At 54.4% G+C, this 22832-nt stretch overlaps 1 protein-coding gene across 1 annotated transcript in view; it reads left to right on the top strand.

The window, feature by feature from the left end:
* Positions 1-22360, top strand: part of LOC144724666 (tyrosine-protein phosphatase non-receptor type 4-like) — a 59368-nt gene extending 37008 nt beyond the window's left edge. Inside the window, 19 exon segments of the mRNA XM_078603964.1 lie at positions 3405-3468; positions 4333-4502; positions 4796-4861; positions 5064-5126; positions 7193-7291; positions 8057-8194; positions 9352-9523; positions 9991-10074; positions 11211-11267; positions 11665-11712; positions 11714-11825; positions 12450-12640; positions 13882-13972; positions 14663-14724; positions 16517-16657; positions 17220-17345; positions 18126-18568; positions 18983-19118; positions 19639-22360. Coding sequence (XP_078460090.1) covers positions 3405-3468; positions 4333-4502; positions 4796-4861; positions 5064-5126; positions 7193-7291; positions 8057-8194; positions 9352-9523; positions 9991-10074; positions 11211-11267; positions 11665-11712; positions 11714-11825; positions 12450-12640; positions 13882-13972; positions 14663-14724; positions 16517-16657; positions 17220-17345; positions 18126-18568; positions 18983-19118; positions 19639-19731 — 2356 coding nt within the window. The 3' untranslated portion in view covers positions 19732-22360.
* The last annotated feature ends 472 nt before the right edge of the window (positions 22361-22832 follow it).

The raw sequence follows: 22832 nt of genomic DNA, 5'->3' as shown, positions 1-22832 counted from the left end.
GGGGGCGGGGTGCAGTGGAGCATGCTTGGGCTGGGGTTTGGGAGCAACCCTGACACCTAACCACAACACCCCCCCCCGTCTCCCTCCCTCCCTAAACCTTCCCCTACCATGAGCTGTACCTACAGGAAATCTGCACTGGTTAAACAGAGTTAACGGAATTTTCCATTCGTGTTGTAATCCCAACTGCAGTTTTAAAAGTGCGCTTCATTAAGGACTGCCGTTGATGTGCGCGTGCGTGCATTTTAAATGCGCGCTTAGAAACAGTTGCCCACGACCCTGGCCGCCCCGCGCCGTGCACAACGTTCGATCGCGAGCGGGCGCCTCGACTCTTGCCTGGGATCGCCCACTTTGCTCGACTTGGTGTTGGACGAGTAGCCGAGGTGGCCGGGTCGCTCACGTGGTCAGAGCGCCGAGACGACGTCGCCGAGATGCCGCGGCGGCGAGACGTTAACTCCCTCGCCCGGTATCCAGGAGGTCGTGGGTTCGATCTCGACCCTGACGCCTGCTGCTGTATATTTTGAGTTTGCGTGTCTCTCTCTCTCATCATCATCACGGTGGCTAGGAGATGTTAACTCCCTTGCCTGGTATACAGGAGGTCGTGGGTTCGATCCCGACCCTGACGCCTGCTGCTGTATATTTGGAGTTTGCGTGTCTCTCTCTCTCTCTCATCATCATCACGGTGGCTAGGAGATGTTAACTACCTCGCCTGGTATACAGGAGGTCGTGGGTTCGATCCCGACCCTGACGCCTGCTGCTGTATATTTGGAGTTTGCGTGTCTCTCTCTCTCATCATCATCACGGTTGCTAGGAGACGTTAACTCCCTCGTCCGGTATACAGGAGGTCGTGGGTTCGATCCTGACCCTGACGCCTGCTGCATGTTTGGAGTTTGCGTGTCTCTCTCCTCGTGGTCGTGTGGATTTTTCCTCCGGTTCCTCTGCGTTTTGTCCCCCACTTTTCGAATCAACGTCACGGCGTTTAAGAGTATTTGCCTGCTGTATATTTCCACATTGATAAGCCACTTGGTTGAGGTTAAATTTCTTTGATGGGTCGGTCGCTTCTGATAAAGCGCTGTATCACTCAGTGGGGTATTACCTGGTAAAATACAAAAATAGATCCTGGGTTCGAATCTGGGATAAGGCCACTGCCTGTAAATACAACCGAATTCTCAAGTGCAGGTGCAGCTGATAGCACAGCGGTCGGGAACCTATGGCTCGCGAGCCATATATGGCTCTTCTGGTGACGGCATATGGCTCCCAGACAATTTTGAGTTGAAAAATAAATTTCAAAAATCAGTTTGGAACTGATTTTAAAATACTTGTGATATTGCTTAATAATACTGTGTCATTTTAAAGTAAACAGAAATTAGTTTTGAAGATAAATTTCACGGGTCACGGGGCCTCAACGCCTGCATGAAGCTCAACCTCACCACGTACGAACCAGACTACAAGGCCATCAGCAAAACCATGCAGCACCAGAAGTCGCATTAAAAGTAAGACATATTTAATTTATTATACGTTAAAAATACTATATGGCTCTCAATGCAATATATTTAGAAATATTTGGCTTTTATGGCTCTCCCAGTCAAAAAGGTTCCCGACCCCTGTGATAGCACAAGACCAGTCTACCGTAGAGACCTATCCATAGGCTCGGACAGACTTAGTTGTGATTAAGCTTGGATTTCAAGTGTAGTTGGTTGTCAGCGCAGTCACCAATGACCACACACACACACACAAAAACCCCATGAACATTACATTTATTTTTCACTTAGGGGAATTAAGCCAATAAAATCGGTTTGACAAAATTTCAGCTTTGAGAATGAAAATGTTTTTGGGTTGGATTGATGCGGGACAATAATAATTACATGCAGGAACTTGAAAAAGGTGTGGGCACAGACGTCTGTATGAGCGGTTTGAGAAGTAGTTCTGTGGCATCCTCTTCCGGGGCAGTTCTCTCACACAGGGCACCTCCCCTCCCCCACCGCTACCACGCAGTGTGAAGTGAACAGCACAGTTGGAATTAAATGATGAGAGCAAAACATTTCAGCTTCGGCGCCGGGAAGACAAAGGTGGCCCGGCTGTGGCGATCACCCTTTTCTTTTACCGCCCCCTTCCCCCACCGAGTACCGTGCCGACCACGTGTAGGCTCCTGCTCGACCGTTGGCTGTCGCCCCTTCGATCTATGTCACCACCACCGCCATCGCCACGGTTACCAACACCACCGTTAGCTACCGCCAGCCGCACTTTGTTTACGATGCACCCTTGCACAATTTCAAACGTGTCGTAAAGTGCCGTGCCCACGCATGCACTCTGTTTACCCCGTGACCCACCCTCCACTTCTCTCGTCCGCCCCCCTCTCCCCCTCCCATATATCCGCCGTTTTTTCATTCCTCTCCACCTGTCAATATTTTTCGTTGGCCAAGCCGCCGCGGGCATCGATCACTCGTTCGCTCGCTCGCGTGAATTGGGTCATCGCAACGGCGAGCATTTGCTCGCAACTCGGCCGGCCAATGCAGCGAAGCCGCGCCGGCTTTTGTTTTGGGGGGGGTTTACGTCCGGGAGAGAAAGAAGAGAGGGGGAGCGGGGGGGGGGGGCGGTGGTTCGTTAACGTTTCACGTTGCGAGGGAGAAGGGTGCGAGTCTCCTGTAATGGGGGGGGGGGGGTGGTTCTTAAAATCGTTTGTGAACGGCACCGGCGGTAAACTGAATGGAGGAAAAACCAAAAACGACCCTGTAAAAGCTGTTATTGCTTTTGATGACAGATGATGTCACCGGGCGATAGGCAAAACGTGTTTTACCTTTTTGACTGACAGACGAAGGGAGCGGCCTCAGCGGTGGAATGGCGGCGCGCACCGCACTTGCAATGCAGAGGTCGCCGGTTCAATTCCATCGACGTTTCAACCAATGAGAGGAGTTTATGAAATACCCCCCCCCCCCGCCCCTTCCCCCCGCCACTGTCCACACGACGGCATAATTCGCTACCACCACAGTCGGTCTATCGGCCGGTCAACATAACACCGGTTGGCTACTTAGGGTGCGAAATAAGTTCAACATACAAGACGCTCGGTCGTGGTCGGCGTGGAAGAGGAGACCAAACGCCCTCCCAGGAGCTCCCGCTAGCGGAGGCCCATCCGCCAGCAGTGGCGCAAACACGCAGTTGCAGGGCTGCGCCTATACCTCCTCGCTGACAGCCGCTGGCAGATGCACTTGGGTCTGCCGTGGATTTTGTTCGTTGGCGCGTGCCGATCGGTGCGTTCAAGCTGCCTGCAAACGGTTACCGGTCCCCCACGCCTTCTGGGAGCGGGTAACCGATTCTGAAAACGGGCGACCCCGGTCCGTCGTTTGAGAACGCCCCATCCAACGTTCTCCTGCCCTGCCCCCCCCCCCCCTTGACTTCCCTGTGCTCAGGAAGAAGATCGTCAAGATCTTCTTCAAGTCGAAACAGTTCTTCATCCAGCTGGAGAGGCGGCCGGTGAGTGCCGGGGGGGGCGAGATCAGCAGCAATGACGTGGCGACGTTTATAACTAAGCCATATTTTTTATTTTATTTTACCAGGTTAGAAGGCTCACTGAGCTAGGTAGCTCTTCTTCAGAAGCGACCTGGCCATCGCAAATGATAAGCTCTACGAAGTGGCTCATCATCGCGTGGAAATTTATAGCGGCCGAAAACTCTGAACGCGTGACGTTCATTCTAGATGTGGAGGTTAAATAAACAAAAAACGGAGGACCCAGAGAAAAATCCACGCGACCACAGGGAGAACACGCAAAGTCCCAATATACAGCAGGGTCGGGATCGAACCCATATGCCGCCTGCTGTTCACCAGGCGAGGGAGATAACATCTCACCACCGCGACGCAACTTGTTTGCCGAGCTTCGCGGTTCAAACCTGGAAGGCCGCCCTAGTTAATGCTGCGGGTGTATTTCCCTGTAAAATCCGATGCGGCGTCGTGCTTCGCGGTGGAAGTTAGGAACCCCGTGGCGTCATTCGTGAAGTGTCGGCCGTTGTGTGCCGACATCACGGGTACGTTCCAAATTTTAATTAAAAGGCGCCAATAATTGCTCATTGCGGTTGCGCACGGTAACATTGACCCATGCCGCTATAAGAATGGCACAAATATCTGATTATTATTCAGTTCGGCTTGTGTGTGCGCACGCACGCACGGAGGTGTGTGTGTGTGCACGGATAAGTCTACGGCTGGTGTCATCACCCTTAGATGCTTACCTGGTGCGGTGTCTAAACATCACCATTGGGGAGACAAAGGCGACTGGCCACACCAGCACTTGCCAGTCTGACCACAGTGCCCCTCCCCTCCCGTCCCGGCGTCCCGCATTCCCAGATGGAAATGCGCGACAACATCCTGGAGTTCCACATGGAGAGCTACCGGCTCTGCAAGGGGCTGTGGAAGGCATGCGTGGAGCACCACTGCTTCTTCCGGACCCAGAGGCAGCCGGGCTCCAGCTCCGAGAAGTCGCTGCTGGGGCAGATCTTCACGCTGTCGCTCTTCAAGTGAGGACTTTGGGGGGAGGGGGGGGGCAGCGTGAGTGCAGGGGGCAGGGGATAGGGGACAGGGGGGCCCACACTTGCACTCGTAGGCCCACGTCCAAAGTTCCACGTAACAAGCGGCGACATTTTTATTTGCTGCGCTGCCCCCTGCTGCCCGCAGCACAGCACGGCGGCCTCGGCTGACGGCGCGCGGCGTCCTTGCCCCCCCCCCCCTCCCCCCCCCCGTTGCCCACGGTCGTTCACGCGCTCGGCGCACTCCGTGTTGACCCCCTCCCGCCTCCGTTGCGGCCACGCAGGGGAAGGCCGGATTCAGTTCATCGCGACAGCTCGGAGAGAATCAACGGGAGCCGCGCCGTCAGCAGGTGAGCCCGCACGCCCCGCCCGCGGGATAGCTTGAGCAGACCCCGTGATGCGGCACTGCCTCTGTGCGCGTACGTTTCGTTATCGCCCGCGCCAGCCGACTGCGCGTGCCTGTTCGCGAATGACATCGTCACCGGCGCGTGCGCGTTGCCACCCGCGGCGGCTGACGCGGCTCTTTCCCTGCGTGCGACCGTCCCCCTCCAGGAAGTCGTCGTCGGGTCGTTCGGGCCTCGGTTCGGGCGACGGAGATCGCGTCGGCAGCGCCCAGTGAGCGTCGCACCAACTCGCAGCACGTCACACCCACTAGCAGCACGTCGCACCCACTAGCAGCACGTCACACCCACTAGCAGCACCAACTCACAGCACGTCGCACCCACTAGCAGCACGTCACACCCACTAGCAGCACCAACTCACAGCACGTCACACCCACTAGCAGCACGTCACACCAACTAGCAGCACCAACTCACAGCACGTCACACCCACTAGCAGCACGTCACACCAACTAGCAGCACCAACTCACAGCACGTCACACCAACTAGTAGCACGTCACACCAACTAGCAGCACCAACTCACAGCACGTCACACCCACTAACAGCACGTCACACCAACTAGCAGCACGTCACACCAACTCACAGCACGTCACACCAACTAGTAGCACGTCACACCAACTAGCAGCACGTCACACCAACTCACAGCACGTCACACCAACTAGCCGCACGTCACACCAACTAGCAGCACCAACTCACAGCACGTCACACCAACTAGCAGCACGTCACACCAACTCACAGCACGTCACACCCACTAGCAGCACGTCACACCAACTCACAGCACGTCACACCAACTAGCAGCACGTCACACCAACTCACAGCACGTCACACCAACTAGCAGCACGTCACACCAACTAGCAGCACCAACTCACAGCACGTCACACCCACTAGCAGCACGTCACACCAACTTACAGCACGTCACACCCACTAGCAGCACGTCGCACCAACTAGCAGCACGTCACACCAACTAGCAGCACGTCACACCAACTAGCAGCACGTCACACCAACTCGCAGCACGTCACACCCACTAGCAGCATGTCACACCAACTAGCAGCACGTCACACCAACTAGCAGCACGTCACACCCACTAGCAGCACGTCACACCAACTCACAGCACGTCACACCCACTAGCAGCACGTCACACCAACTAGCAGCACGTCACACCCACTAGCAGCACGTCACACCAACTTACAGCACGTCACACCAACTAGCAGCACGTCACACCAACTAGCAGCACCAACTCACAGCACGTCACACCAACTAGCCGCACGTCACACCAACTAGCAGCACCAACTCACAGCACGTCACACCAACTAGCAGCACGTCACACCAACTCACAGCACGTCACACCCACTAGCAGCACGTCACACCAACTCACAGCACGTCACACCAACTAGCAGCACGTCACACCAACTCACAGCACGTCACACCAACTAGCAGCACGTCACACCAACTAGCAGCACCAACTCACAGCACGTCACACCCACTAGCAGCACGTCACACCAACTTACAGCACGTCACACCCACTAGCAGCACGTCGCACCAACTAGCAGCACGTCACACCAACTAGCAGCACGTCACACCAACTAGCAGCACGTCACACCAACTCGCAGCACGTCACACCCACTAGCAGCATGTCACACCAACTAGCAGCACGTCACACCAACTAGCAGCACGTCACACCCACTAGCAGCACGTCACACCAACTCACAGCACGTCACACCCACTAGCAGCACGTCACACCAACTAGCAGCACGTCACACCCACTAGCAGCACGTCACACCAACTTACAGCACGTCACACCAACTAGCAGCACGTCACACCAACTAGCAGCACCAACTCACAACACGTCACACCAACTAGCAGCACGTCACACCCACTAGCAGCACGTCACACCAACTAGCAGCACCAACTCACAGCACGTCACACCAACTAGCAGCACGTCACACCCACTAGCAGCACGTCACACCAACTTACAGCACGTCACACCAACTAGCAGCACGTCACACCAACTAGCAGCACCAACTCACAGCACGTCACACCAACTAGCAGCACGTCACACCCACTAGCAGCACGTCACACCCACTAGCAGCACGTCACACCCACTAGCAGCACGTCACAACAACTAGCAGCACGTCACACCACGTCACACCAACTAGCAGCACATCGCACCACCAACTCACAGCACCAACTCGCCCCCCCCACCTCCGCCGATCGCTCGTCAGCGCCCACGTCCTCTGACGACGCTTTCCGTCTCTGTTTGCTGCCACCCGTTTGCCCGAGGAGGCTGGCGCGACGGAGAAACAGCGACGAGATCTGGGACCGCAGTGCTCGGCTCTCGGGTTCCGAGAACTCCTCCAGCCCGCCCTCCCCGACGCTACTGTCGTACGTCTCTGCACGCAGTGCACCGACGGTCTGCTCGGCCTACTTAAACGAGCACCAGTGTGTAAACATCAGCATTGGGGCGTGGCGCTGGGCACCCTACGCCCCAGTGTGCCGTGACGGCTCTAATAGGTTCTCACTAACAGCTCTTGCCTCAACAGTCTGTACAGCTATGGGGGTAGGGTGGGGGCGGTGGGGAATATATTTGCCCCTTTGTGTGTGTGTGCGTGTCCGTCGAGCAGTAGTGTAGCGGGTAGCGCGCTGCGCTACGAAACCGGCGACCCAGGTTCGATTCCAGCTCACGGCCACCACCAGTGACGATTATCTGAACTGGTCCTTGCCCTCCCCTGGGTCGGCCCAGCCTTAAACGAGTACCTGGTGTTGGGGTGTAAACATCACGACACTCTCGTGTGCCGGTCCGGCCTTCATAGGTGCTCGCTAAAATAACTTGCCCCAACAGTCTAGTAAGGATCTAAGATTTGAAGCTTTCGTGACTGCAAGGATTCATATTCTTAGGTTTTTTCGGTAAAGTCACGTAGGTAAAAAATTTAAATTAATAAAAGTAAAATAAAAATAATATAAAAATCACGACGTTTCGGAGGCAACACAAGCTTCCGTCTTCAGGTGGAACCGTCACAGCACGATAGCTGTATCAAGTGAGAGTAGTCTAGCAAGGCTACGCGAGGGTGGGGGGGGGGGGCGGAAGGGGGGGTGGGAAGAGGTCTTTGTCGTGCGTGCATTTGCATCGGCGCTGTTTGCTCCTGGCAGGCCGTCGGGTTCGTTCCAGCGCAGCCTGCGCACCGCCAACTCGCTGGGCGACCTCAGCCGCCGCGTGGTGGGCGGCGTGACCCTGCGACCCCTCCGTGCGGCCTCCGTCACGCGCCTCGACTCGCGGCAGTCGCTCAGGTTGGTGCTCGCCGCGCCGACCAGCCGGGGCGGGGCGGGGCGGGGCGGGGCGGGGTGGGTTTACGATGATCGCGGTGAGCCCGGGCCCAAGGTCACGCGCTTACCTTAAACTATTTTTTTTTTTTACCGTTCGTTGTTTGTTACCAGGTAAGAAGGCCCACTGAGATAGAGCTCAGAAGGGACCTGGCTTTCACAAATGGTAGCTCAACGAAGCGGCTTATCGTCACGTGGACATTTGTAGCAGGCAAAATACTCCGAAGCGCGTGATGTTGATTCTAAATGTGGAGGGAAAAACTGGAGGATCCGGAGCAAAATCCACACGACCACGGGGAGAGAGAGAGAACACGCTGTTGCTGCTGTTGCTGCTGTTGCTGCTGCTGCACGAGAGCATACAGGATTCAGGGTTGGGATCGAGCTCACGACCTCCTGTATATCAGGGAATGTAGTTAACATCTCGCCAGATGTCCAGTAGGGACGGGTCGAAAGGTTACAACAATACAAAAAGCGATAGGAAGTGCAAAGTATATTGGAAAGGTAAGCAGAATATATATTAAGTTCAAATTGCATAAGTACATTGTCCCAGCAGCATGCCTGGCCGACTGTCTTGCAAGTGGCAATGTTTACACACTAGGTACTCATTTTAGGCTGAGTCGACCTAGGGGATGCCCAGCACCGGTTCAGATAATCGTCATCGGTGTCGATGGCCGTGAATGGGAATCGAACTCGGATCTCCGGGTTCTCAGCGTAGCTCGCGAACCGCTACACGACTGCTCAACACCTACATGCACAGGCATACGCGCACACTTGCAGGCACACAACTCTCAGTGAATTCGCACGTGAAAAAAAATATAATTGATCATGCGGTTTTATTTTCCCTCCTGTAGTTTCATACTCGGTGAACATAAGAAAATGTTGATTTAAAGCTTTCGTGACTGCAGGGATTCATATTCTTGGTTCTTTCGGTAAAGTCACGTAGAAGGGAAATAATAAAATAATATTTATATAAAACATATAAAAAATATATTGTTTTATATTAATATTATTGTATTATTTCCCTTCTACGTGACTTTACTGAAAGAACCAAGAACATAAGATAATGTGTCTCCATCTCTGCCAAACACTCACACACACGCTCACACTCACGCTCACTCAAACAGCCTGCAGAGGTTTTCCGTGGCCGAGTTCCGAGCGCCGGGGCAGACGTCCAAGGTGCGCAACGGAAGTGTGTGCCGCACGCCAAGCCACGCCAACTCGCACGAGGGCCTGCTCAACTCCCCCTCCAGCCGGTCCTACGACATCACAGATCTCACCAGCAGCGGCTCTGGACAGGTGTGCAAAAACTCGCGATTACCTGCATGAGAGATGTCTACTGCTGTTGCTGCTGCATGGGAGATGCCTGCTGCTGCTGCTACAGCTACATGGGAGATGCATGCCGCTACTGTTGCTGCTAGTGTGCCTTTCTACTCCACTCATTCCTCTCCTGGGCCCAGCGTCTCCACGTCCACTCGAGCAGTCGTTAGCATCGTGATCGTACGCTCGACGAAGAAGAGCCATCGCCCTGAACGTCACTTTCTTTAATTTTAAGGCCACAGTGTTGTAGACGAATGTGTCGAGCTCTTGCTATCCTGGTTCACCTAGTGCGACATCGTCTCTCTCTCTCTCTATAGACCTGCCTCTCCGGGTCTTCCGCGCTGGCGCTTGAACTCGTCGTCTTCGTTGTCCGCGTTACTGGAATGTCCTCCGTCCCGACAGTGCGGTCACTGTGATTTTGACGTCGGTTTGCGTTCGTTTCACAGCTCAACGGTGCCGATCCTTACGAAAACCTGGTGCTCATACGGATCAAGCAGGACGACAACTGCAAGTTCGGCTTCAACGTGAAGGTACCGGCGTCTAATCTTGCGCAAATAACAATCGGCGGGCTGCCCTGCGAAGCGTCACTCGCGGTTGTCGTTCAACCCATGCTTCACCACGCTGGTCAGTGCGGGTTGGTGAAGGCGGCGAGCGTAGCTGTGGAAGCGTCGAAGTGCAGTACAACAATGGATTATTGCTACGCTGCCCTCTACGTCACTCCTCCAGACATACGGCAGCCTGTGTTCGTGTGTGTCGGTCGCCTCCTATCCGAGCACCATGCAGGCCCTGCCCTGCTTAGCTTCTGAGATCTGACGTGAACGGGTGCAACCCCGGGCGGACTCGGTCATAGGCCCTTGTTGCGTCTGTGCGTCTCGCTGCGACACGCGGGTGGGCACCGAGAGAGAGGGTTCCCTGGTGGCTAGGAGATGTTAACTACCTCGCCCGGTATGCAGGAGGTCGTGGGTTCGATCCCTACCCTGACGCCTGCTGTGTATTTGGAGTTTGTATGTCTCTCTTCCCGTGGTCGCGTGCATTTTTCCCCGGGTCCTCCGTTTTTTTCCTCCGCATTTAGAATAAACATACGTATTTGGTTGATATAAATATACACACGAAGATAAGCCACATCGTTCAGCTATCCATGTGGCCAGGTTGCTTCTGAAAAAGAGCTACATAGCTCAGTGGGCCTTACCTGGTAAAACAAAAATTGTTTATAGTTTCATCTTCTTGGTTCTTTCGGTAAAGTCACGTAGAAGGGAAATAATAAAAATAATAATAAAGTTCTCACGACGTTTCGGCCACAACGCAAGCAGCCGTCCTCAGGTGAAGAAACAGAGCTATTGGAAAGACAGCATCCTAATGAACACTGCTAAGCAGGTGCAGTTGATCCTCATTAGGATGCTGTCTTTCTGACAGCTCTGTTTCTTCACTTGAGGACGGCTGCTTGCATTGTGGCCAAAACGTCGTGAGAACTTTATTATGTTTAAATTTTATTATTTTATTATTTCCCTTCTACGTGACTTTACCGAAAGAACCAAGAATATGAATCCCTGCAGTCACGAAAGCTTTAAGTCGATGTTTATAGTTTGTAAAATGGAATTAGATGCCGCCGCCGCCGCTGCTGTGCCGCTGACCCGTGCCGCGTGTGTGACGGCCGTGTTTGTGGCAGGGAGGGTCCGACCACAAGATGCCCATTATCGTCTCGCGCGTGGCCCCGGGCACGCCGGTGAGTGAAGGAAATGACGTCGCCAGTTGGCGGTTTTACGTCATACGCAGGACATAACCGAGACAACATTTTGTAGGTTTACTCCCAGGCACACGGACAGGTTTTTCAAATTCCCAATGGTTGGTGGTGGTGTTTTCACGGTTGCCGACTAGAGGCCCCAGCATATCCAAAATGCTGGAAAAAAAATTGCCGCTGAAATATATAAAGCGTTAAGGATTTATCGCGTTGATGAGAACTTGGGAAGGCGTTCCAAGCCGAGCAGAAGGATTAGTGTTGTGACCTGCAGTGTGGCGATTGGGGTGGGTGGGTCACCATGCTGCCATCTGTAGCCATAGAAGATCTATAAGGGGGCGACCGGCCGCGCGGGTGAACTAACGATGCCCGCTGCCGGCGCCAGGCGGACTTGTGCGTGCCGCGGCTGAACGAGGGCGACCAGCTGGTGCGGGGTGAACGGCCGCGACGTCTCCCGGTGCAGCCACGAGGAGGTGGTGCAGTTCATCCGCTCCAGCTGCCAGGGCGGCGGCCACGACGAGCTGCTGCTGCTCGTGAGGCCCAACGGTGAGAGGCGCTTGGTGGGGTGGGGGGGGGTTTAACGACGACGACGATAACAATGAGAACATACAGGGAAAATGGATACGAATCTCGCATCGCTTACGGGCGTTCTTACCGTGTGTTTTATACGAGGGGGGGGGGGGGTTTAAGAAAGACACCCACAGCATTTTGGATAAAATCGCGGTACATTGTGGGCAAATGGACGAGAAAAACGACCCTGCCGATGGCAGAACCGCTAAATGCGCAGGAGGGAAGGTGAAGTTGATGGGATGGGGCTCCACTGTATTCAGGGCAGCGCGGGTGGCGAAATTTTAACTACCTCACCCGGTATACAGGAGGTGCGTGGGTTCGATCCTAGCCCTGACGCCAGTATATTTGCAGTTTGCGTGTCTCTCCTCTCCCCATGGTCGCGTGGATTTTTCTCCGGGTCCTCCGGTTTTCCCCCTCCACATTTTAAAATCAAACATTCGTTCAAGAGTATTTGTCTGCTATAAATTTCCACGTGATTGGCCACTTCACCGAGTTATCATTTGTGCTGGCCAGGTCGCTATACAGAGTATATTACCGAGTAAAAAAAAAAAAATTTGAATATTTCCCTTTCTATTGCTCCCCGTCTCCTGCCCGGGGCAGCCGTGTACGGCGCGGAGGAGGAGGAGGACGACGACGACGACGTGGACAGCGAGCCCGACTTCCAGTACACGGCGCTGGAGCCCACGGAGCCTCACGACGGCGGCAGTGAGGGCGGCCAGGACGCGCTGCGCCTCTCCATGGAGCAGCTGGAGCGCGACCTGGAGGCCAGCATCGCCGTCGAGCAGTTCGAGGTGGCCTACACACCCACACACAAAGACAAAGATCCGCCCCCCCCCGTGTGGCCTTAGCAGACTGTGGGGGCAAGTGCCGTTAGCGAGCAGCTATGTTTACACACCGTACCAGGTACTCATGTGAGGCCGAGTGGACTTAGGGGAGGCCCAGGACCGATTCAGATAATCGTCACTGGTGTTGGCCGTGAGCGGGAATCGAACTCGGGTTGCCAGGTTCGTAGTGCATCGTGCTAACCGCTACACCACCGCTCCCCACACACCCGCACAGCCTTCCCCGCACCTACAATTAGCATGGTTGGCTGCGTATGGCACGAAAAAAGTTCAACATACAGGGTGCTTAAAAAAAATGTTAACATTTGCAACAACGCCACGAGAAATGTGCCTCCAAGCTCTGGAGACCACCTGGAAAAGATTCCAGGCAACGCGTTGACAATGATGGCGAACAATGTGGAGACTTTTAATTTTTGAAGCTATTAACATTACATTTGTTACCGTGTCACATTGTAGTATTATCCGTTCGTTTTCCATTAAAACCGATAGTCCCATATAAGTGTTAAAAAATAAATTAAGCACCCTGTATAGATGCACACGGGCAGTTGGGGCAAGTGCCTTTAGCGAGCAATGCACACCTTAATCAAAGGGTGGTGTGGTTGGCACCATGCTCGGCCGCCTTTGTCTTGGCAGTGCCGATGCATAGCCACTGCACCAAGTACTCATTTAAGCCCAAATCAACCCTTGGTGTGGCCCAGGACCAATTCGGATATTAGGAGGGTTTGTAGCAGCAGTGAGTGAACCGCTGCATTTCTGCTACACACAAAGACTCCCCCCCCCCCCCGCCCCCGTATAGCCTTAACAGGCAGTTGGGGCAAGTGCTGTTAGTGGGTAGCAGGACCTGTGAAGGCCTGTGCGGCACACGAGGGAGTGGGCGCATTTGTTTGCTTATTCGTTCAATTGGAAATATTTAGCTAATTTGGTTATTGGCAAACATTTATGAATTAAGGCTTAATTCACGTGTTTGTTCATTAATTCGCGATCAATTTATTGGTGTTCATTATCCTGTCAATTCATTCGTGCAATTATTGTTCATAGATATTTCTGATCAATGCGTTCACGTTGATTAATTCACTATCTTCCCGTGCGTCCACAGCCATTCGTGGGTGAGCTGTGCGGTCTTCACCCTTAGCACGTGCCCCCCCGCTCACTTCCCGGCCCCGCTGCGCTCTCTCTCCTCTCTCTCGCAGGACCTGTACAGGAAAAAGCCCGGCATGAGCATGTCATGCGCCCGGTTACCGCAGAACGCCGGCAAGAACCGCTACCGCGACATCTCACCGTGTGAGTTGTCGTCTTTGTCCGTTGACCGGGTTAGGGATCACTTCGGCTGCCTTGAGCTGTGTTCCAAGAGACACCCGCAGGGGGACCTTGGTGAAAAAAAACGAACGTTAGAGCAGCGAGTAAATCCTAACGCTCAAGTAACACAACAAATGTGCAAGTGTGAGTTGCTGCCGGTCTGTCTCCGGTCTGTCTGTCTTCCCCCCTACACACACCGCCACACCCGAGGCACAACCTCACCCCACACACACCCCCAAACACCCCCGCACACTCCACCCCTAGCACACCCCACCCTGCACCCCCACCCACCCTACAAAGTTCCCCCGTGTAGCCTTAACAGACTGTAGCGGCAAGTGCTGTTAGCGAGCACCTATAAAGGCCGGCACGGCACACGAGGGGGTGGGTGGCCAACACCATGCCCGGCCGCCTTTGTCTCCCTAGCGACGATGTTTACACATCGCAATGGGTACTCATTTTGAGGCTGAGTCAACCTAGGGGAGGCCCAGGACCAGTTCAGATAAACGTCACCGGTGTTGGCCGTGAGCGGGAATCGAACCCGGGTCGCCAGGTTCGTAGCGCGGCGCGCTAACCACTACACTACCGCTCCCCACATCCTACACCCCCCCCCAACACACCCCCCCACTCGCGGGGGAGGGGGGAGTGCTCACGCCTCTCTGCACGTGGTTCTTGCAGATGATGACACCAGGGTGTTGCTGTGCGGGGAGGACGATTACATCAACGCCAACCACATCAACGTGAGTTCACCACCACCCCTCCCCGTTGCCGCTCGCAACTGGAGCCGAAAGGTGTGGTAAAACTGCCACGTGTCTATAGGTGTGGTATGGACCCTCTCTTCTTACACAGAGGTCCAATTTAACACGTAGGCTTTCGCGACCAATATTATTAGTAATAATCGTTTTTGGAAAATTGCCCCATGATGCTGGATGTTATTACCAGCGAAACGTCGTAATCAAAAATTGTAAATGTTGTGGATTCACTCTTCAACACACCGGTGGGCTAAAGCAGTGAACCATTTGTCTTTTGTCAACATGACACATTTTTGCTGATTGCCCGTGTCGGGTGGTGGAGGGTTACGACACATTTACAAATAACGCGATCTAACCCAAAAACGTTTATTATGAACAGAGGTCCAAGTTCGTAAAACAACATTTCTTTAGAACCTGCTCTTTGTGTTTAGTTTATTGTCCTTGCCCCGCACCTCCGGTTCGCACAGTGGGCTACGTACGGTGCAAAAGAAGTTCAACGTACAGTAGAACCCCTCTTGACGACCACCCCTGGTAACAACTAATCGCTTAACGACAGGCCTCTATAGAGCCCACTGTGTAGTGTGTAGTGTAGTGTATAGTGTATAGTAGTGTAGTGCTCTATAGAGCCCAATGTGTAGTGTATAGTAGTGTAGTGTATAGTAGTGTAGTGCCTCTATAGAGCCCACTGTGTAGTGTATAGTAGTGTAGTGCCTCTATAGAGCCCACTGTGTAGTGTGTAGTGTAGTGTATAGTGTATAGTAGTGTAGTGCTCTATAGAGCCCAATGTGTAGTGTATAGTAGTGTAGTGTATAGTAGTGTAGTGCCTCTATAGAGCCCACTGTGTAGTGTATAGTAGTGTAGTGCCTCTATAGAGCCCAATGTGTAGTGTATAGTGTAGTGTATAGTAGTGTAGTGCCTCTATAGAGCCCACTGTGTAGTGTATAGTGTAGTGTATAGTGTATAGTAGTGTAGTGCCTCTATAGAGCCCAATGTGTAGTGTATAGTGTAGTGTATAGTAGTGTAGTGCCTCTATAGAGCCCAATGTGTAGTGTATAGTGTAGTGTATAGTAGTGTAGTGCCTCTATAGAGCCCACTGTGTAGTGTATAGTGTAGTGTATAGTGTATAGTAGTGTAGTGCCTCTATAGAGCCCACTGTGTAGTGTATAGTGTAGTGTATAGTGTATAGTAGTGTAGTGCCTCTATAGAGCCCACTGTGTAGTGTATAGTGTAGTGTATAGTGTATAGTAGTGTAGTGCCTCTATAGAGCCCACTGTGTAGTGTATAGTAGTGTAGTGCCTCTATAGAGCCCAATGTGTAGTGTATAGTGTAGTGTATAGTGTAGTGTATAGTAGTGTAGTGCTCTATAGAGCCCAATGTGTAGTGTATAGTGTAGTGTATAGTAGTGTAGTGCCTCTATAGAGCCCAATGTGTTCGTTTACTGACCATTCCCCTGTTAACAACGGGCTGTTGTAAGTAAATGTTAATTAATGCATCCATTAACCATGTTTCTTTTAATATTATGTGCTTATAATTTGTTAGTATCTTCATGTATTAATATCACTTGTTTAAATATGATCAAGTTCGTATTTTGGGTGAAAAAGGGTAACTTTCCATGCTATCGGAATGACCGGTACCGTGGAAGCAATTACCGTCGTTAAGAGATACGGTGAAGCGATAAAATCTGGGGGGAAAAGACAGACGGTAAAAAAAAAAAGCTGAACGTGCTCGCTGACAAGGGTGAGGCGGTGGTGCATTCTGGGTGTTGGCTTCCTGGTGGCAGATGGAGCTGGCCGACCGCGTGAATCGCTACATCGCCTGCCAGGGGCCCCTGCCCGCCACGTCGGCCGACTTCTGGCAGATGGTGTGGGAGCAGGGCAGCACCATGATCGTGATGCTCACCACCATCACGGAGCGCGGCCGGGTAGGTGCCAACACCACCACCACCACTGGCAACGCTGCCATGACCAACATGACCACTCGCAGTACCCCATCCAACACCACCACCGTCGTCATCATCGCCACCACCAGACTTTGCTCCTCCCGCTACCGCTCAACCAACAACTTCGCTTGAATCACCACCGTGGCCCGCCCCCCTGGTTATTTTAGCTGCACAAATTCGCCCAGTCTACTTTGCAGCGGACGTTTAAAGGTCAAATTCTAGATGTGCTAAATGATTACTATCACGACCCCAACCATCAGCATCCAACCAACACCCATCAATCACCACGAGACTATTCATAGCCACGATGACCATTCATCACCATCCGAGCAACATCGTCAATGGGCACAGTTTTCCGTAACCTCCGTAAACAGCTCGAGACGAGGAATATCACGAGGTCACCTTGCGGTTAAATAAAAGGCGGCGCCGATTTCAGCGAGGGGCAAGTTGAGGTGAACGTGCCCCGTGGTGCGAATGCGAATCTCATCGTGCCTCCCCCCCCTTCCCACCTCCCCCCCCCTTCCCACCTTCCCCGCCCCCCCAGGTGAAATGTCACCAGTACTGGCCCAACCCGCCCGGCACGGAGACGCACGGCGACTTTGTGGTGACTTGCGTCAAGGAGGACTGCAACCTTGCGTGCGTCTTCCGGGAGTTCACGCTCACCAAGAAGGTGAGCGACCACACCGGGGCAGGTGTGTGGGCAGGTGTGTGGGCAGGTGTGTGGGCATGTGTGTGGGCATGTGTGTGGGCAGGTGTGTGGGCAGGTGTGTGGGCAGGTGTGTGGGCATGTGTGTGGGCAGGTGTGTGGGCAGGTGTGTGGGCAGGTGTGTGGGCAGGTGTGTGGGCAGGTGTGTGGGCAGGTGTGTGGGCAGGTGTGTGGGCAGGTGTGTGGGCAGGTGTGTGGGCAGGTGTGTGGGCAGGTGTGTGGGCAGGTGTGTGGGCAGGTGTGTGGGCAGGTGTGTGGGCAGGTGTGTGGGCAGGTGTGTGGGCAGGTGTGTGGGCAGGTGTGTGGGCAGGTGTGTGGGCAGGTGTGTGGGCAGGTGTGTGGGCAGGTGTGTGGGCAGGTGTGTGGGCAGGTGTGTGGGCAGGTGTGTGGGCAGGTGGGTGGGCAGGTGGGTGGGCAGGTGGGTGGGCAGGTGGGTGGGCAGGTGGGTGGGCAGGTGGGTGGGCAGGTGGGTGGGCAGGTGGGTGGGCAGGTGGGTGTTTAAGGGGGTGGATGAGTGGTTGGATGGGAGGATGGGGGAAGCGATTGAGTAGGTGTGCTGTTGGGTAGGATTGCGACGAGCGGGTGGTGGGTACAGAATGGTTGCAGTGATTGATGATTGGGTAGATGGGCACACGAGTAGGCGGGGGCAGGGCATGCCCACGGCAAGGGTGCTGTACTATTCTCGCACCCTGGGCGCCGCGCGCACGAGAACGACCAAGCGAGCGTCACTTTTGCGTGTTGCAGGTGGCAAAACCGGCGAGCAGAGCAGAGGAAGTGGCGGAAGAACGGATCGAAGAGGAGAGGAAGGAGGACGGCGAAGAATCGGCGGTTGAAGGAGGAGAAGACAACGACGACGACAAGGAGCGGCCGAAGAAGCAGGAGGAGGCAGAGAAGGCGGAAGCCAAGGAGGTGGAAGCCAAGGAGGTGGAGAAAGAGGAGAGCGAGGAGGTTGAGCCCGAGGACTGTGCGGACGCAGCAGCAGCAGCAGCTATTGCTGCTGCCTCGGAGAAGGAGGAGAAGGAGGAGGAGGAGGAGAAAGAGGAGGAGCGGCTGGTGAGTCACCTGCAGTACGTGGCGTGGCCGGACCACGGAGTCCCCGACGACCCCCACCAGTTCCTGCAGTTCGTGAAGAGCGTGCGGGAGAAGCGCACGGCGCAGCCCCCGCAGCCAGTCATCGTGCACTGCAGGTACGCGGGAGGCGCCCCCACGCGCCCCCACGCGCCCCCACGCGCCCCCACGCGCCCCCACGCACCTTTCTCTCTCCCCCTCTCTACAGGGTGTCCCGTAAGTCTGCAATCGTAGGGAAAAACACAGCTCTGTGTTATTGGCTTGGGGTCTGGATGCAGTCTGTTCAATTCAACAGCGACCTCTGACTCCGATTTCCTCTGAGTATAATTATCTGGACATCTTGGGCCTGCAGAGACAAAAATTAATTAGTTATTTTTCCCTACGATTGCAGACTTTTGGGCCAGCCTGCACATACACGGTACTGGGTATGATCTGTTTAAGTCGGGGTTACGTTCCTGGAAAACACGACTTACGGCAATGTTCACGGTGACCTCTTGACCCTGACCGTCGTGACGTCACGCGGCTGTCCGCAGTGCGGGCATCGGGCGGACGGGCGTGCTGGTCACCATGGAGACAGCGCAGTGCCTGATGGAGTGCTACAAGCCTGTGTACCCCCTCGACATCGTCAAGACGATGAGGGACCAACGCGCGATGATGATACAGACATCCGTGAGCTACGCGCGCACACACACACACACCTTCATTCCAGTGCACATGCAGACACAAGAACTCACACACTGATATTTGTAAAACAAACTCTCAAACTGTCACAGTCGCTCACATGCACGCAAGACGAAGATCCCCCGTATAGTCTCAACAGACTTTTGGGGCAAGTGCAATTAGCGAGCACCTTTGAAGGCCGGCACGGCACACGAGGGGATGGGTGGCCAGCATCACGCCTGTTCACCTTCGTCATCCCTAGATAATCGTCGCTGATATTGGCCACGAGAGGGAATCGAATGAGGGTCGCCGGGTTCATAGTGCAGCGCGCGAGCCACTACCCCACCGCTCCCCATTACGCACACACTAACACGCGTTCAACAGCCGCCATTCACCACGACATGGTGGTGACGTCACGACTGCGCTCGTGCCAGGCTAGATCCACATGCAATCCCGAACATGACTAGGTGGCTGTTCTAAGGCTGCTGTGTGTGTGTGTGTTCCACCTGCCACCACCCCCTCCCCACAGTGCCAGTACAGGTTTGTGTGCGAGGCGATCCTGCAGGTGTACGAGGAGATGGTGTTCGAGGACCGCGGCAAGCCGGCGCGACCCACACAGTAACGCCGCCCTCCTCCGTGCGCGACGCCCGGATTGCTCACGGCATCGACTTTCTCGCGCGCGTTCGTAAGCGCGCAAGCACGACCAAAGGGAGCACGCGGAGAGTCTGGGGTGGCCCAGCGACAGCTCCCCCCACCCCCCCCTCCCTTAACCCGGATGCGACCCCCAACTCTGTCGGACGTTCAAAAGGCGGCAGCGGCAGTTTAGCCGGGGAGACGTTCCGTCGCTCGAGGGACGGCGAGTCCCGCCGTTACGGAGACTCGAGACGTCGTGTTTACGTTCTCACGCACTCCGCCCGCTCCTTCTTGACACGACGAGCGATTGCCGGCGATGCCAGCGGGCGTGCGTGGGGGCACCACGCGACCCTTGGGCGGAGACTAAAACCTTTGTGCATTCAATCACACGAATGTTGTGCAAATATTTGTTTCACCCCCAACACCACCTCCTTTTGTAAAAAAAAACCTATCCAAGCCATGACCGAGTGACACCCCATCCCCCCCCACCGTGTCACGAGGTGTAAAAGAGCTTTAAAAGGAACGTTCCAGGAAAAGGGAGCCGGGAGAGTTGTCGACCGCATTGGGCGCACGTGCTCGCCCCCATGGCCTTAGCCTCCGCCACGCACTTCCGCGACCTCAAGCGCTCGATCCCCACAGCCCCCCAAAACTCTCCAGGGTCGGAGTCGTGAACCGGCCCCCCACCCCTTACCCACCCATAGCTGCTGCCTCTCCGTCACCGCCCGTCCCAGAAAGAATGTATTTCAGACTTGGCGTTTACACGCACGCCGTCGAGTCTCGCGTTGTGTCACGCGGCAGAGTGCTCAAGCTGGCGCGTTCGAGCTCGACGTTTGTGTCGCGTGGAGAGCCGCGCCGTGAATGTTCGACGACAAAATGATCAGAACCCTCCCCCCCCCCCCCCTTGCACCGCCCAAACCCTGATTGGCTGCCGGTTCTCTTGACGTTTCATCAACGTTGTCAAATGTACCCAACCCTCACCATCGCTTCGGAGAAGCTTGAAGTGATGGCGGGAGGGGGTGCCATGTAAAGTTACTACGAAGGAGGGCCCGTTGCCCGAAACGTTTCCGTTCATATTTTTTTCATTTTTAGGGCAGTGTTATCGACCAGCGGAATTGATTTTATCAATGCGTTGCTTGTGTGCGAAGTCATCCAGTGTGAACCTACCCTGAGGAGGTGGCAGCCGGCTGTGCGCGTCAGCCAATCCACGCGACCGCCATCAAAAAATCCCATCGCCTTGTGAAGTCGAAAAGCATTTCCACGCTCGAGCGAGAGCGCAAGCCGGTGGTGCTCGCCTCCATGGGCAGGCCTTGAGCCGGTGGAGTAAACTCCACATTCCTAAGACGGGCGGGCAAAGTCCATCCGAATGAGGATGGGACTCGGACCACCGTCGTCCACTTTACACTGACGTACTCATTTGTTTCGACCCGAGAGGAGGCGACGGGCCGAGTGGACGCAACGAAATCGCTTCGAGGAAAGACAACGAAAACAAATCGTGCCTTCAGCAATGATGGTACCCCGATTACGACTACGCCATTTCACCGTGTTTGTTTTTTTTACGTTTAAAAATCGGAATTGCACGTCGATGTTAAGCGGTACGGTATGATGCCTCACACGAAGGTACGGCCACGCCATAGTGGGGCGAGAGAAAGAGGTACCTTCGCCCCCCCCCCCCCCCCCCGCTGCACTCTGGCACTTTACGCCTTAAAAGTCGCTCATTGTCAACACTGGACCTGACCTCCCGTGCGAGCGCCCCCCTCCCCTCCACCTCTCCCCCCCTCCACCGCCCCCATCAACCACCCCCTCTTGGCAATCGCTCGAATAAGACTGATGGTGTACTCCAGCATCGTGTATATATTCCAGGATTGACAATGGATGGCGAGCAGACATGAAGATCGCTGCTTTGCTCCCATCTTGACAAGGCCTCGGGTCGCATTCTTTATCGCGGCCTAGCTCAGGCTTGCGTCGCTCGGCTGTTCCCAAAGATGGGCGTCGCGAGCAGCTCAGCCGTGGCTCGGCTCGAGTTGAGCGCTTTCAAGCCGACTCGTTTGAGCCAGAGCCGAGCCTGAGCCAGGCCGTGACTCCGAATACGGACTGTTGAGAGGTGGCTCGGGGTGCCAGATCCTCGACTTGCACACACACCCCCCCCACCTTATCCCCCAAACCCCCCCCCCCCCCGCGTCACCCCATGTGACCTCTTGCCAACAAAACGACGGTACTTGTTTAGTTTTAGCTGTCGCGTGGTACTCGGCCTGTATTTAGCGCAAGCCATTTTTTGTTGTTTTTATTTTGTAAAAAAAAAAAAAATTCAAAAGTTAACAAAAAGTTGCGTGACGACGACGATGAGGATTATCGCTTTGTACTGTTTTTTTGGCAGAGTCTGTCTTTCAAGCCTGTGGTTACAGAGGCAAAATTAACGATGCGATTTTTTATTTAACGTAAGTTCTAGACTGTATAGAAAATATAATTTTCTTTCCCTCCCCTGAAACCAATTCACAGATAAATATATATACTGAAGAACTAAAGTTCTAGAAGTTCTGTTTTTGCGCTGCTGTGCAGTTAACATTGTGTGGCCACCTTACTGCCTTAAGAAACTACTGATTAAACGTGTTTTGCAATCAGCCACCACTCCGTGTCGTGTTTCCCTATGTCGGCTGTTCGAAACATGGCAACGATAACGGAATGGACCGTGTAACTTTTGCACTGCCTGACATTTCAACATCAAGGTCGCGCGGTTTGTAGCCTGCAATGCTTCAACGCTCTGACGAAAGCAATTGAATGGTACTGGTAGGAACCTCTTGGTTACACCAGCCCACAGGGGATTATTGATTCCGTCCGTCCGTCGTGCATCCAAAAATGGGAGGGGTGGGGCTGAGTGGGAGGGGTGGGGCTGAGTGGGAGGGGTGGGGCTGGGTGGGAGGGGTGGGGCTGAGTGGGTAGGGGCTGGGTGGGTAGGGGCTGGTCACCCCGTGGTGCCCTTATAAAACTCAACGTTTAACCTACTCACGCCGGCTTGTGCCCGCCCTCACAGTCGGGCACATTTACGGAATACACCACGCCGCCGTTGACCCTGGCCATTGACCAAGCAACCCA

The sequence above is a fragment of the Lampetra planeri genome, chromosome 21 (assembly GCF_965212315.1).
Source record: "Lampetra planeri chromosome 21, kcLamPlan1.2.h2, whole genome shotgun sequence".
NCBI classification, from domain to species: Eukaryota; Metazoa; Chordata; class Hyperoartia; order Petromyzontiformes; family Petromyzontidae; genus Lampetra; species Lampetra planeri.
This window is presented reverse-complemented; position numbering and strand designations above follow the sequence as displayed.